General features: G+C 40.2%; 1 protein-coding gene across 1 annotated transcript in view; it reads right to left on the bottom strand.

The window, feature by feature from the left end:
• The window catches only part of LOC130221908 (NACHT, LRR and PYD domains-containing protein 4E-like), a 65,011-nt gene that overhangs the window by 34,422 nt on the left and 13,169 nt on the right, over positions 1 to 17,420 (bottom strand). Inside the window, exon 6 of the mRNA XM_056454462.1 lies at positions 14,396 to 16,193. Coding sequence (XP_056310437.1) covers positions 14,396 to 16,193 — 1,798 coding nt within the window. The remainder of the gene's footprint in view (positions 1 to 14,395; positions 16,194 to 17,420) is intronic.

Here is a 17,420-nt window from a genome sequence, read left to right on the forward strand (position 1 = left end):
TAGGATGCTGTATGATTGTGCTGTACCGTGAGTAGCCATCTGGCAAGATTATTATGAATTATGCTGGCTTTGGAGCTGCGATGGATTTGCTTTTAAGCTTTTAATGCCTGATACGATGTGAATTGAAAGCCGTTGATGAACTGAACAGTGACGCGAAGTTTCTCAGCACATGTAAACGTGTTTGATGATGATGATGATGATGATGGCTGTTGAAAGTGGTCTTGCAAGACAGGTCAAAGTTATGTGATCGCGGCCAAACATTTAAGCTGTTGCAAGCAGTTAATATGCGAACGGTTGATTCTCTTTTGAGCTGAACATGCAAAGTGATTGTGAATAATAAGTGCCTTTGAAGACTGATACTGACGGTTCTGGCAAAATGATGGAGAACTTTAAATCACTTAGTGCTTCGCGTAGAGGCAAATTAGGGGCTTGTACAAGGAAAATGAATGAATTAAGAGCTTTGATGATTCACAGAAGCAATGTTGACAAAGTGAATGAACTTCACATTGAATTTCAAAAGGCTCTAGATGAATTTTATGAAGTACATGAGTCTGTACAGCTGCTTTTACCGGATGATGTTAAAGAAAATGAAAGTGTTGACTGGTTTGAGCCTAGGAGAGCCACCTTTACTGAGTTTTTGCTTGAGTTGGAAATGTGGAAAAAGAAGCAGTTTGATCTACAGACTCTGGTTGATCCTTCTGATAGTGTGTCTAAAGTTTCAAGACGTTCAAGAGGATCAAATAAATCTAGAACCAGTTCAATTCTGTCAGCTCGTGTGAAGATCGCAGCTGATAAGGCAGCTTTGCTTGCTCGTGCCGAAGGTCTTAAAAAAAAGCATGCGCTTGAGTTGGAAAAGATTCAGCTGGAATCAAAAATGGAAGCTATTAATTTGCAATCTGAAATTGATGCTGCAAATGCAAAATTAAAAGTCCTGGAGATAACTGAAACAAGCTCACTGCACAGTTCCTGTTCATCTGTCAAATTAAGAGATAATGCAAAAGAAAAAACGTCATTGCTTATTAATCCTGAAGCATCTCTGGACTTTTCAAAGATCGAAACCGTTCCAAAAACACCTCTGCAAAGGCTTTTTCATGAAACTCAAATTCCTCAGACGCGTTCAGCAAAAGGTCAAAGTTTGACTTTAGCTCCAAACGTCACATTAAAAACTGATCAGCAACATGATGCATCTAGTTATACCAACTTTACTGGGGTTGATCTTGGAAATGTTCTGCAAAGACAAAGTGATTTGGCCAATTTAATTGTGACACAGCAAAAACAAGCCTCACTTCCTACAAGAGAGATTCCAGTGTTCAGTGGGGATCCCTTGGAATATAGACCTTTCATGAGATCTTTTATACATAATATTGAAAAGAAAACTGATAGCAATCAAGAACGACTGTATTATCTGGAACAGTTCACAGCCGGAGAACCTAAGGAGCTTGTTCGAAGTTGTCTCTATATGAATGTAAGCAGAGGTTATGCTGAAGCCAAGCGTCTCTTGCAGCATCACTTTGGAGATGAATTTAAACTGGCTAGTGCATATATGGAAAAGGCTTTGAAATGGAGTAACATTCGCTCTGATGATGGAAGATCATTGTATAGCTATGCTGTTTATCTTTGAGGATGTTGCAATGAAGCTAACAACCTGGTAGATCTGGCAGAGTTGAATTTGCCATTTAATTTAAGAATCATTGTATCCAGGCTTCCTTATAAGTTGAGAGAGAAGTGGAGAAATACAGCTTGTGAAATTTTTCAGAACGCATTCAAAGGCGGCCAGATTTTGCAGATTTGGTTGCTTTCATTGAGAAGCAAGCTAAGATACTTCTAGATCCAGTGTTTGGAGAAATTTAAGATTCAAAAGCAAATTCAACTTCTAGCATTAAAAAGACAGCGATAGAGTCTCAAATGCACAAATCTTCAATCAGAAAAAGTTTTGTCACCACAGTGTCTTCTATTGAACAATCGAGACAAAATAATCAACTAAATAAAAACAGTTCATATGATGCCAGTGTTGCTTTTAAGAAGCCTTGTTTGTTCTGTGCTCATGATCATACACTGGATTTTGTGCCAAAATAGCAGATGTACCACACACAGATAAAATTGACTTCTTGAAAATGAATGGTCTTTGTTTTGCCTGTCTCAAAAAAGGGCATTTAACAAAAACCTGTAAAAAACGTCTTATATGTCAACTTTGCTCTAAGAAGCATCCTACAGTGCTGCACATCAAAAATGTAGTACCAAGGATGGGTTCATCTAATTTGGTGACTGAGGTGCATAAGAAAGACTGTATTGATGCCGAAGAAGCTAATTCCAGTAGACCTGTTGCTATGGCTGTTGTAGCTACTGAGCAGCATACAGGGGCCGGTTCTGCTGAATGTAAACTTCCAATCGTTACAGTAAAAGTAAAATCTAAAGGTAGTAAAGTGTTTCAAACATATGCTTTCTTAGATCCTGGAAGTTCGGCAACGTTCTGTACTGAGAGATTGATGAGACAGTTGAATATGGATGGCAAACGGATTGAGATCTTGCTCAAAACAATGGGACAGGAAAAGCCTATCAAAACCTTTCAGTTGCGTGGCTTAGAAGTAAGCAGCCTGGGAAGTGATTATTTTATAGAACTGCCTGAAACTTTTACACAAAGTTCAATTCCAGTTAGCCAGGAGAATATACCAAGGGAAGTAGACATAAAGAAGTGGCCGTATCTGAAAGAGGTTCGATTGTGTTCAATAGAAGCAGATGTTGATCTGTTAATTGGGATAAACGTCCCAAAAGCGATGGAACCTTTGAGGATTATTAACAGTCAAAATGATGGTCCCTATGCGGTTCAAACTTGTTTAGGATGGCTAGTTAATGGTCCACTGAGTGGTAACTCATTTACAGATGCACAAGGACGACTATCTGTGTCTTCTAACAGAATTTCAGTGGCTAAACTGGATGAATTACTTAAAGAGCAGTATAATAATGACTTCCCAGAGCAAGCATACGACGAGAAACCTGAACTCTCTTTTGAGGATAAGAGGTTTTTGGATATTGTAAACAATTCTGTTGTTAAACAAGACCGCCATTACCAGATATGTCTTCCATTTCGGAAAACAGACATCATTCTGCCTGATAATAAGAAGCTTGCAGAACAACGAGCACTAAGTATACTCAAGAGGTTTAGGAAGGATGAAGTATTTTTATCTGACTATAGAAACTTTATTGGTGACATTCTTGAGAAGGGATTTGCAGAGAAAGTACCAGTAGCGGAAATAGACAAAAATGATGGTAGAGTATGGTACATCCCCCATCATGGGGTTTACCATAAAAGAAAAAAGAAAATCAGAGTAGTATTCGATTGTGCCGCCTCATGTCAAGGTACTTCACTGAATGCAGAATTGTTGCAGGGTCCAGACCTCACAAATACACTCTTAGGTGTAATTCTCCGGTTTCGCCAAGAACCTATAGCTGTGATGGCAGACATCGAAGGTATGTTTAGGTTCCTAATGAGTTCCTTGATTTCTTGAGATTCTTGTGGTGGCCGAATGGTAATATCAGTCAACCATTGGAATTGTTCAGAATAACTGTACACCTTTTTGGAGCTGTTTCTTCCCCCAGTTGTGCTAACTTTGCATTGAGAAAAACGGCAGATGATAATGAGGGCAAGGTTTCTCCAGAAGTTTTATTCACAATTCGTAACAACTTTTACGTGGATGATTGCCTCAAGTTTGTTTCAGATGAAAGACAAGCTGTCATGCTGGTGCAGAAGCTCATTTCGGTATGTGCTACTGGTGGATTTAAACTTACCAAATATGTCAGTAACAGCCGTAATGTTCTAGCTTCAATACCTGAGGAGGAGAGATCTAAAGAAGTGAGACATCTTGATTTGTGCAGAGATGAACTTCCAGTAGACAGTGCATTGCGACTTCAGTGGGATACAGAGTCTGACACATTTCTTTTCAAAATAGCATTAAAACAGCAACAACTCACCAGAAGCTCAGCAACAACTCACCGCTTGGATTCCTTGCTCCAGTATTGCTGCCAGCTAAAAGAATCAGGCAAGAGTTGTGAAAAATGAATTATGGTTGGGATGAAGAAATTCCTCTAGCCATTGCACAAAAATGGGATAAGTGGTTAGAAGATCTGAAGCTACTTTCAAACTTGCATTTCAGTAGATGTTTCATTCCCAGTAACTTTGGAAGAATGTCTAGTGCTCAACTACATCACTTTAGTGATGCCAGTGAAGTTGGCTATGGTACAGCTAGCTATTTGTGCTTGACAGACATTGATGGTTTGATTCATGTGGTTTTCATGATGGGCAAGGCAAGAGTAGCACCACTGAAAGTGATGACTATTCTTAGACTGGAATTGGCAGCTGCAGTTCTTGCTGCAAAGGTTGATAGGATGTTGAGAGAAGAATTGGAGCTTGTTCTGGATGATTCTGTGTTTTGGACAGATAGTACATCAGTCCTTAAATACATCTCGAATGACACCAGCAGATTCCAGACATATGTAGCCAACAGAGTTTCCACTATTAGAAATTTGTCACAGAAGTTTCAGTGGCGATATGTTAATTCCATTGCCAATCCTGCTGATGATGCCTCTCGAGGTGTCAAGTCTAGCGCTTTTAGGAATGACGGAAGATGGCTGACAGGTCCAGAGTATTTGAAAGGTTCAACTTCGGACTGGCCAGAAATGCCTCAAGAATCACTTCGCATTCCAGATAGTGACCCAGAAATAAAGAGAACAACTGCTGTTTTTTCCATCACTACAGCTAATTCAAGTCCATTCACTAAGTTAATTGATCATTTTTCATCATGGGAAAAACTGCAAAGAGCAACGGCATGGTTGTTAAAATTTAGGAGTATGCTTCTGCACTTGAGTCAAAAGCGGAAAGATGCCGCAGCAGCTTTTATAAAACATCCTAAAGCTCAAGAAAAGCGGGGTAATCACACAAATAAGATTAAATCTGTGGTCCAGACTTTGTCAGTGACGGATCTGGTACTTGCTGAGGAGTTTATTATTCGTCATGTTCAACAGCAGAGTTTTCATGACGAAATAATTCTGTTAAATAAAGGTCAAGCTGTGAAAACCAGTAGCAGATTGTACAAGTTGGATCCAGTCCTAGACAATGGCATCTTAAGAGTTGGTGGAAGGTTGAGTAGAACGGCAATGCCAGAAGAACTCAAGCACCCAGCAATTTTGCCCCACGAAAGTCGCTTGTGCAGACTATTAATGGACTATACACACAGGATGGCAGGACACTGCGGTAGAAGCCAATTGCTTGCTGAACTTCATAAAAGATTCTGGATTACTAAAGGTAATGCTACTGCCAGAAAATGAAATTCGAGATTGTCTATTTTGTAGACATTGGCATGGAACTCCAATCGAACAAAAGATGGCAGACTTGCCTCTGAATCGAATTACTCCTGACTTGCCACCATTCAGTCATGTTGGAGTAAATTATTTTGGTCCTATAGAGGTAAAGAGGGGGAGGGCACATGTCAAAAGATATGGAGTGATATTTACTTCTTTCAGTAGCAGAGCTGTTCATCTCGAAATGGCCTATTCATTAAACACAGATTCCTGTATTTGTGCTCTTAGAAGGTTTGTGTGTAGAAGGGGACAAGTTAAAGAGTTTGTTTCTGACAATGGAACCAACTTTATTGGAGCGGAACGTGAATTAAGGCAGGCACTTGCTGACATCAACCAAGACAAAATACAGAAGGCACTGCTGAGAGAGAATGTGAAGTGGACTTTCAATTCCCCTTTAGGCTCTCATCATGGAGGTGTATGGGAACGAATCATTCGAATTCCCAAAAAGATCCTATGCTCCATCCTTCGACAGCAGACCCTTGATGATGAAGGCTTACAGACTGCTTTATGTGAAGTGGAAGCTATACTCAATGACCGCCCAATTACTACAGTTTCTGAGGATTTTAAAGATCCAGAAGCTTTAACCCCTAACCATTTACTTCAGTTGAAAGGAATTCCCATCTTGCCTCCAGGAGTGTTTCAGAAGGACGACACCTATTCCATAAGAAGATGGAAACAAGTACAGTATATCTGTAATCTTTTCTGGAAATGATGGACTAGAGAGTACTTACCGTTATTGCAGAAACGACAGAAGTGGAATAAAACCAAACAGAACCTCAAAATTGGAGATATTGTTCTCATTATCGATGATACTTCACCACGGAATTCCTGGCCAATAGGTTGAATTTTGGAGACGTTCCCGGACAGCAAAGGATATGTACGCAGAGTTAAAGTGAGAACTAAAAACAGTATCCTGGAAAGACCTATTAGCAAATTATGCTTTCTCAGAGAAATGTCATGAGAATTTAAAGAAACTAGCCAGAAGACTTTTTAATGTCTTGGACAATATATAAAAAAATCATTTGTTACTCCAATTTATGGCTCCTTTTTTTTAATTAGAATTGTCACAAGATGACAATTAGGGGCCGGAATGTTGGAGCCATTTCTTTCTTTTATTATTATTATTATGTTTGGACTAAATGGGTTGGTTGGATGATACGATTATTATTATAATTATTATTAAGTTTACATTTGATAATTATTGTATTTAGATTTGAGTATTTTGTATTCGTATATTATTCATGTTTAAGTATTAGCTTTATTGTTGTGATTTTGTGAATGAAGACTTTTATTTTGTCAAAATTGGAATTTAAGGAAGCCAGGTAGTAGGTGGAGTAGTAAGGGAAGAGGAAACAATTTTCAGACCGTGAGTTTGTTTGTGGTGACGGGTGCTACTGAGGAACAATGAGCTATTTCACTGATTTGATGGCACAAGATGTGATAAAATAAAGAGGAGAAAAAAGGATTCACAGAGGACTCACGCCTCATTGTTTACCCTTACCGCGATAGCGGCTTAAAGCAATAATGCCGCTACACCTCTCCTGTGCATAACTTGTATTCTCTAACTTCTTGCATTCAAAATAAAACTTCTTAATTTTCAACTCAGATCTCCGTCAATTTTTGAACATGCAATGGACCATTTGAGTCCTACAATTGGTGACCCGACGACGTGATTGACTGGAAATCTGAGGGCCCTCTCTATACAAAGGTAAGCAGAAACCTTTTACTTAAATTCTGCTATTGAATATTCTAAATGGACGGTTTTGGCATCAGTAAATATAGTGTTCATGTGTTTGATAATATTTTGACATGCAAGAAATTATAAAATACTTAAATTAAAAACTACTTACCTGAAAACTGTGAATGAATATAAATGAATGAGTTGTGAGAGAAAGAATAAAGAGAATTAGAGTGGATCACTAGGATCTAGGGGAAGTCCTTTTCTCTAAGGAGGCACTTAGGGTAGACTTTTAGAGTCTAAAGAGAAGTCCTTTTCCCTAAAAAGGCAAAACTAGTTGAAGAAATTTTGTCTTGACGAAGACAATTGACTCTTCAACAATCAGGATAGATAGTGTATGTAAAAGGCTTACATCTATCTAACGGAGAAGTCCTTTTTCCTGAGAAGGCAAAAAAACTTGAAGATCCCTCTGGTCTTGACGAGGACTTGATATCTTCAAGACCTTTCTCAAGGATAGCAGGTTTAGTGAATTGAGAAATAGTGAGAGTGTAGTTATAAAATAACATTGAAATAAAATGGAAGGAGAATTTGATAGAGAATGTGAGGAATATGATTGTCCTCCTTTAAGACAACAATGGGATAAAATGGTAGATATCTTATTGGCACAAACTGATCAAAAAAGATAGGAAAAAACGCATAAAAGAACTGGGAGAATGTACACGCGAAATTATTGAACATTATGGTACTGATTGTACAAAAAGGGATCTCTGTTTCAGAAAGTGGGAATAAAAGAGAAAAGAGCACAGGAAGCTGTTTTAAGACAGAAAAGAGGAAGTACAAGCAAGCCAATGAAAAGAAAGAAAAAGAGGGAAATAGTGATTTGGATGAACATGTAAGGGACAAAGTGAAGTAGATGAAGAGAGTGACAGAGGAAGTGGGACAGATGAGGATGAGACAGAAGGACAGTGTAAAGAAGATGAAAGACAACAAAGTGTATCAGAGCGAACATTGGGATGGTAAAAAAGGAGCAGCATACATAAATAGATGCTGTCAAAGACTGAGAAGAAGCATGTGATGAAAACCCAATGTCTAACCCTGTTACTAATAGAATTTTCAGGGCAGCAGTGTTACAAGGAGCTCCAGGTCATGAGGTACCAGGCAGTGATGATGGAAAAGGTATGTAGACAAAGCAGTAGAGAGAGCGGACAAAGAAGGAAGTGAGTTGTTAAAGTAAAAAAAAAAGAGAATTTTGAAACTATAGCTTGAGAAAAGGAAGTTAGCTAAAAACAGACGCCTCAGCAACAGATTGGCAGTTGCTAGAGAGGGCCTGATGGCCTCCCCACTTCCTGAAGCAGACAACCTAATAACACTGTTTACAGATGGTAGCTGCCAAAGGGCAGATGATGGAACTCTGAAAGCAGGCTTTGCTGTGGTTAAATTACAGATTGATCAATTAGTCACCATAAAATCTGGACCCCTAATTGGCAAACAATCTGCACAAAAAGAACTATTGGCCCTAATCAATGCATTGAGATATTCAAAAGGACAGGTTGTCAACATCTACTCTGATTCTGCATATGCAGTGTCCACAGCCCACGTGGAGCTGCCTGTGTGGATCAGATGTGGATTCACAACTTCTTCTGGCTGGCCTATTACTCATGAGAAAGAAGCAAGAGAGCTATCTGAAGCCATAATGTTGCAGAACAAAGTGGCTATTATTAAGTGCACTGGTCATTCTCAAGGAACTGACCTGATCTGATATCAAGAGGGAATAATGCAGCAGACTTGGCGGCGAAACGTGCCTCAGACTACATAAAAGGCCAGTTTGTGGTGACATCTGAGCCAGACGTGACATCCCTCCTACCAGAATTCTTAAGAGAATTCTTATCTGAGCAGCAAGACATGGCTGCTCCTGAAGAAAAGTCTGTGTGGAAAAACAAAAGGGCAATCAGACACAATGATGGCCTTTGGACAGCACCTGATGGTAGAGCTTTGCTCCCAGCGTCACTAGTCCCAAGCGTGTTGAAAGAAGCCCACACACATGCACACTGTAGTGATAAGCAAATGTCATGAGCATTGCAATCATGGTGGCATCCTTTTATGCCACACCTAATTTCTGGGTACATAACGACATGTGACATCTGTCAGATGCACAATGTCAAACTAACTATGAAACTACCTCAGGGATCGTTCCCATTGGCAAATGGCCCTGGGAATGAAGTTATAATTGATTTCACTGACATGATTGAAAGGGTAAATGGTAAACGATACTTGCTTGTTATGATTGATGCATATACTGAATGGCCAGAGGCCTTCCCGGTGGGCAAGGAAGACAGCACTGCTGTCATTAAATGTCTGATAAACCATTACATCCCACATCATGGTTTTCCGAGCCGGGTCAGATCTGACAACGGCTCACACTTTAAAAATGAACATCTGGCTGATGTGGAAAAGACATTGGGTTTAGTAGACCATTTCGGGGCAGTCTATCACCCACAGTCACAAGGTAAGGTTCAGCGGTTTAATCTAACATTGAAAAACAAATTGGCTAAAATCTATGCACAGACTAAATTGACATGGTTGGCTGCTCTTCCACTGGCGCTCTGTGTAAGGAGCTCTGTGAGTAGGGCAACAGGATACACGCCCTTTGAACTGTTGACTGGTCGCCAATTTCCTGGCCCACTGACCCCCCTACATTTGGAACCAGTACAACCGTTATCACACAAAATTTACTATGACAAATTGACTGCTCTAATTGAATCTTCTGACAAAATGTTACCAACTGATTTTAGGGGACACGAATATCCAGCACCCCTACCTGACCAAACTTGGGAATGGGTGAGATAGAGAATCTACAGGCGTAAATGGAAAGAGCCTCGCTGGCCTGCTCCAATTAAGGTACTTGCACGCACGTCTCACTGTGTTCGTCTTGCAGGAAAAGGTGACACTTGGTACCATCTGAGCCAGTGCTGTCCGGCGGACCCACCGTCCAGATCATTGGACGACATCAGAGTGCACCTTGCTTCGCAGGTCCAAGAGAGGGAGGATACCACAGGAGGTGCAGGAGGGAGTGAGGGTACCACAAAAGGAGGTGACACACAAACACATACACACAGGGAAAATTTTCATCCATCACAAAGTAACCTACAAACTTTGCAGGTCGTCCACAAAACTGGGGATTTATTCACAGCCCCTAAAGGAGAAGCTGTAGCCCATTGTGTCAATGCAGACTGTGCATTTGGAGCGGGCATAGCAAAAAAATTCAGAGAAAGATATGGGGTTGACAAAGTAAAGGCCCAGAGAAATCGAAAGGTGACTGTGCTATAACTCACGAGGCAGACAGAATAGTTTTCCACCTGATCACAAAAACGTTTGCCAGAGACCTACCCACATATGAGGACTTTGAGAGCAGTCTAATCTGCATGAGAACGTGGTGTGACAAATTACACATCACCAGATTGTCAATACCCTGGCTGGGGTGTGGTTTGGACAAGTTGGAATTCTATAAAGTTCTCCACATTTTGAAAAGACATTTAAAGGCCAGAATATAACCATTTCAGTTTATACGTTAGAATAAGTTTACTGTGCTTGCCATTTTTTATTGTAGCTTTGATATTGATTATAAATTACTTGCTGTTAACACAATAACACTGTGAAAAATAAGATAAAGGGAGGATTAGAACTGAACAATAAGGAAAACCAGCATCAATAAAACATGAGGATCAAGTAGTGGGATATACAGGAAGATGGGCCACAAGTCAAACGAAACTAGGGAATATGGAACGGGAATGGGATAAATGAAAAATCCAAAGAGATTTTAGTGCCCCAAAAAATCCAATCACTATGTCAATTGGGGGATGGACAAATTATCCAATGGACAGGCAGTATTGTAGTGGTGAGGCAAAATTTGGACTAAGAGAAATGCCTTGTGCAAGTAATACTACACCACATAGTAATGGGGGTGGATGTATCAGGGGCTGATCCACTTGGATTAATTACTGTGAAATGTATGGATAGAAAAGGGACGCAACGTTTGACTTAACCACAAATTCCCCAACCTCTATAGATTCAATAGGGGTCCCGAGAGGAGTGCCTGATGAATACAAAACTAGTAGACCAAATTGCTGCCGGGTTCGAGAATATCCCGATAATTTCAGCCCTATTGCCTGTCACCCCAAGTAAAAATGTGGATAGAATAAATTATGGTCACTATAATGTGATGACATTGGCAAATTTAACAAGAGACGCCGTAGAAGGATTATCTAAATAGTTGGCCCCAACCTCATTAATGGCAATACAAAACAGAATAGCATTAGATATGCTACTGGCAGAAAAGGGTGGAACTTGTCTTTTTTTAAAGATTTTTGCTGCACTTTCATTGCCAATATTACAGCCCCAGATGGATCAGTAACGAGGGCTTTAGAAGGATTAAAAACCCTTTCTAAAACAATGGCAGAACACTCTGGTATAACTAACCCATTTGATGATTGGCTGACCGGTGTGTTTGGAAAATAAAAAAACCATGTTTACATCAATTTTGATCTCTATAGCTACATTTGTGGCCATAATAGTGACCTGTGGATGCTGTTGCATCCCGTGTATCAGAACATTGTGTAACAGAGTGATAATAGCAGCAATTGAAAAGAAAGATGGAGCTCCACCCCCTTACACAATGCCTCTGCTGGTATCTTCCAGAAATAATGATGAGGAGGAAGAGGAGGAGGAATATGACTTATAAATATTGTTTTTTCCCAATAACTGTGCTTCTTTGCAGATGCTGATTCATCACAAGTTATGTGTTTTCTAGATATTGATGTTTGAGAAATTTGCTGTTTGAAAATGTGTTAAGATTTAAATTTTGATTATTGAAATGTTTGTAGTCTAGATAATTTCAGTGTGATTGACTCAGCTGACATGTTGTGGTTGCCCAAACGTCAATTAGGGGACCGACTGGGTCCCTTTCCCCACAGGGGTTTTTGGCCCAGTCCAGCCTGAGCACACTGGTTTATAGGGAATTTATAGGGACCATCATTGTTTGACTGTAATGATTGTGTTTATTGCTTTTAATTTTCTTAATGGTCTGATATGATGTGTCAGGTGAACATGTGGTGGCTGCCCATAAGCCAACTAGGGGGCCGCTTGGGTGTCTTACCTCACCGAGGTTTTCGACCCAAGCTCATCTGGACATATTAGACCAAGAATTCTGAGATTTTAAAAGTGTTTATTAAAGTGGTGTGGCCTCTTTTCAGAGGCCAAGAGAGGGATTGAAGGATAGCATTTTGTATTGTTAGGCTTTGTTAACATTTACTAATAAATACAGACATAAAAGGTTTCTTTTTCTGAGGGGTTAACTGCCATATGTGCACAGAATAGAGAAGAGTAGCAGGTTGCTGGGATCAGCCCATCCTGTTATCGGTATGGGTGTATGTAAAGTGCAGAGAGCTCTGAGATGTATGAGCTGTGTGTTCGTGCTCTGAAACATTTACCTAGTCAACGGTCAAGGCCAACTGTCAAGAGAAGATACCAGAAAGAGGAACATCTGGTTGCTGAATGGTCAAACTGTCAAGACGACACCATATAAGTCAATAGGGTTGGGATTAGATAGTGTGCGAAAGACAATATAAAACATAAAGGATAGTCCAATAGGGCAGGAGCTGAATTGATATTACACCTCTCCTGCGCAGAATTTGTATTCTCTAACCCCTTGCATTCAAAATAAAACTTCTTAATTTTCAACTCAGATCTCCGTCAATTTTTGAACATGCAATGGACCATTTGAGTCCTACACTGGTCAGTGCCTGGATGGGAAAGCTGGGTTGCTGCCAGAAGTGTTAGTGAAACCAGCAGGGGGTGCTCAACCTGCGATCTGTGTGGGTCCTGATGCCCCAGTATATTGATGTGCACTTTATACAGCTTAATGATACTTTAAACCCCACATTAATCCTTAAAAATCCCAGGATGTCCTTCGAAAAAGAATAGGGGTTTAACTCCAGCATTCTTTCCAAAATTGCCCATCATGGCCTCCTAACTATGCCCAAATCATAATTGGCTTCATCACTCTGTCTTCACTCCACCAATCAGCTGGTGTGCGACCTGGCGCAATATGGCTGCTGTCGCATCATCCAGGTTGATGCTAAACACTGGTGGTGGAGGAGATTCCCTCCCCCCCAAAAAATATGTAAAGCGCTTTGAGTGTCCAGAAAAGTGCTATTTAAATGTAAGGAATAAATAAATGGTTTGTTAAATATGTAATAACTTTCCACATTTGTTGTGGGCTGCAGGCTTTACACTTTTATGTGTCAAGAGAATTTAGCATTTTAGATTTAGGATTATAAAGCAGATATTCTGTATTATAATAGGCCTAAGTTTCTTTATTATGTGGCGTAAGGCATAACTGGCTGTTTAAATTAATTTTTCAATAAAAAAAGCATTTTGATATTGGTAAAACTGTCTGCAGCATTTTGTGAAGCATCAAATCAACGGCATATTAGCTGTCAAAACATGTGTATGACTCCCATAATTATTATTCCATAAATAATAAAAAAGAAACAAGAATATTGTCTATGTCTGTTATCAACCAGAAATTGTACTAAAGCTGGGTCAGTACCTTAAAATATTAGTCAATCTAAAAAGTCCATATAACAAAATGTTCTCTTTGAGCTCCTTGGGGAGGACTGCCCCTTTGACCATACTTGCAGATTACAGTTTTATTTAGAACTGTTTAAACTTCTATTATATAAAGATTACATAACAGTTTTATTTATTTAAAATTGTTACTTTCTTACTATGGTAAGAAAATGTCTGCATTCCATACATACTTTACTTTCGGCACGTACCACTATTGCTTTGAATGAAAACAATCTAATCCTGTTTATATGACATAATTCTACTCCCGAGCAGTTTGGAGTTACCAGACCTGTTGCTATGACAACAACTCTCAGATGAGTTTTGAAGAATGAAGCTATCCTGTCAAATCTATAGTGTCAAATCACCAATAACCAAATCCAGCTAATTGAGTAATCTACGTATGAAGAACAGATCCCTGGTTTAGAATCTGCTTGAGAAAAGGTGGGATGTCTGTGATAATTCCTAGAAAAGACTCAATTTATGCACAAAATATACAACATAGCAAATCAACAAGTAACTTACAGTATGATAGTCAATGAGAGAGAGCAGATCTGCATTTCTAAAATCTTTTAAAAAATGTTTTAGGAGTTATAAATTATTTTAAAATGTTGTCAGTGACTTTAATAGAAAGTATAAGCTTTTTATAATCACTCATGTAAGCTGATTTTAAAATGTCTCTATTATTTAGAAGGAAGTATTAATTATTTCTTAGATGAAATAAGGACTTTGACTTACAGAGCTCTTTTGGAGGTTTTGATGACTGCTGATAGTCTGATGAGACACTCATCTGATTTCTGGAATTTCTGTAGCTCAAACTCCTCCAGCTCCTCCTCTGAGGTCAACAACACAAAGACCACAGCAGACCACTGGGCAGGTGAAAGGCGAGCAGATGACAGACTTCCTCTACTGAGGTGAGACTGAATCTCTTTCAGCAGAGTTTGGTCGTTCAGTTCATTCAGACAGTAGAACAGATTGATGGATCTCTCTGGAGACAGATTCGCTTCAAGTTTCTTCTTGATGTATGAAATTATTTCCTCTTTGCTCTGGTCTCTGTCATCCTGCTGCGTCAACAGACCTCGTAAGAGTTGTCGATTGGACTGGAGTGACAGACCGAGAAGGAAGCGAAGGTAAAGGTCCAGATGTCCATTCTCACTTTCCAGAGCTTTGTCCACTGCAGTCTTCAGGAAATTAATCATGCTTTTATTTTTGCTTTTCTGTTTAAAAATAGATGCATGATTCTTGTTGATGTCTAGAAACAGATGTTGATAAAGGGCTGCAATAAACTCTTGGAGACTCAAGTGAAGAAAGCAGTACATGGTACCAAGAATGATTCCTGTCTCCTCCTTAAAGATCTGGGTACACATGCCTGAGTACACCGATGCCTTATAGACATCAATGCCACAGTCTTTTAGATCGCTCTCATAGAAGATCACATTGTTTCTTTCCAGCTGCTGGAAGGCCAGTTTCCCCAGTGAAAGGATGAGGTTTTGATCCCAGGAAACATCTGGTGTGTTTTCTCCATCATACTTTTTTCTGCTCTGCTGAATCTGAAAGTGGAGAAAGTGTGTGTACATCTGTGTCAGAGTCTTGGGAGATTCCTGCAGTGTTTCAGCATTAGCCCTGTGTTTCAGTTCAGTATTTCTGTTCTCCTTTAAAATGTTCTGGAGAACAGTGGCTGAAATCCAGCAGAAGACTGGGATGTGGCACATAATAAAGAGACTCTTTGACTGTTTAATGTGATCAATGATTTTTCTGGACTGTTTCTGATCTGTTAGTTTCTTTTTGAAGTACTCCTCCTTTTGAGCATCATTGAATCCTCGTATCTCTGTCAGCCGGTCGATACAGTCAGCAGGAATCTTACTGGCAGCTGCGGGTCTGCTGGTGATCCAGATGAGAGCAAAAGGAAGCAGATTTCCCTTGATGAGGTTCGTCAGGAGAACATCCAGAGAGACTGCTGAAGATACATCACGACAAATCTCATTACCAGCAAAGTTCAGAGGAAGACGACATTCATCCAATCCATCAAGAATGAACAGGACTTTAAATTTTGTGCTTCTTGTAAGGTTCAGTCCTTTGGTCTCTGGGAAAAACTGAGTTATGAGGTCTTTTAAACTTTGTTTTTCTTTCTCCTTTAAGTTCATCTCTCTGAATGGAAGGGGAAATATGAAGCTGATGTCTTGATTTTCTTTTCTTTCAGCCCAATCCAGAACAAACTTTTGCACAGAGACTGATTTTCCGATGCCAGCAACTCCTTTTGTCAGCACAGTTCTGATCTGCTTGTCTTGTTCAGGTGCTTCAAACAAATGTTTGCATTCAACCTGTATCTCTAGCGATTGATGTTGTCTGGAAACAGCTTCAATCTGTCTTATCTCATGTTCAGTATTGACCAGTTTACTCGCACCCTGGGTGATATAGAGATCTGTGTAGATGTTATTCAGAAGTGTGGAGTCTCCTTGCTGAGCAATTCCTTCAAACACACTTTGATATTTCTGTTTCAGGCTGCTTTTTAACTGATTAATGAAGAACAACTCATCTAAACACAAGAGCAAAACAAACAAACAAAACATGGATAAATGCATTAGTAGTGGTGGTATAGAAGAAGTGTGAGTACTGACAAAATGAACAGTTTGTGATGGTGTTTGAAGAATATACTTTTATCAGTCTAATTTGTATGTTTATGTGGTTCCCCCTCAGTCGATCACTACAAGTTTATGTAGAGTTGATCAACCAGGGGATTCGCTTAGAAGCACCAATCACTCTTATTTGTATAAAACAGGCCAATGGAATGCATAGGAAATTGGCGAGTGCAGCTCTCACAAGTGTAGCCACTCTGCAATTAGGAGTATAAAGAATGCCTTGAAAGTAAGCTCCTTAGACTTTCACTTTAGAACCAACATGTCTCTTGAAGGGTTAGCAGCTTCTAATTCAAGGGCAGGCTGAATTCCAGTGCGAGACAGAGTGCATTCAGAAGTGGTCGAATTGGGCTTCTCTCCTGTCCCTGGGCACTTGCTGGAATTTGTCTGAAAACTCCTTTGGAGTTAGTCACAAAAAGTGCAGTCCTATGGGAGCAAAAAAGCTGGTAAATGCGTATTTCTAAAGACGATCATGCCAGCCAGGTATTTCTGAGATGCAGTGGTTTCCTTTTGCTGGTGATGGATGTGATCGTGGTGTTGCATGTCTGGCTTCAGCGTGCAGTGCAGTATTCGCGAGCAGCTTATGCTCACACTGTGTGGGCATGACTGTGGTGGTGCTTAATTGTGGCTTGCGTTTTTTTAATGCGAGCATCCTTTGTTGCATTCCACACTGCAGGAAGCACTTAGGGCAGTCTGAGGTGAAGCCACCAGATAACCCCCATGGCTTTCCCCCTCCTCATCAGCACAAACCGTCCAGGCTTTGGGCAAGTGTACAGTATGTCCTTTGGGGTGGCCGTGCACTCGTTCAATGACTCCAGCAAACATGGGGCGGCACACCCGTTGTGGTGTTCACTGCCCCAGCTCGATTCAGTTATAATGGCTGCACTCTTCTGGATAGATGAACTGGAGATCCCCCGCTTATTGCCTTCGATGGCAGAGTGGCCAGGGGTATGTGTCCGCTCTTCAGGTGGGTAGCAATTATGGTCAATTTTGTCTATGTTGCACCCTGCCCGATGGAGCGAACCACAACTCCCGCCCATGGTGTATAGGTTTTCTGCCCACCTTGGTCAAATACTACACTGCCACCAGGGGTCCAGGCTGAACTGCACCAGGGTGATCTCTCCCTG

Source organism: Danio aesculapii, chromosome 4 (genome assembly GCF_903798145.1).
Source record: "Danio aesculapii chromosome 4, fDanAes4.1, whole genome shotgun sequence".
Taxonomy (NCBI): Eukaryota; Metazoa; Chordata; class Actinopteri; order Cypriniformes; family Danionidae; genus Danio; species Danio aesculapii.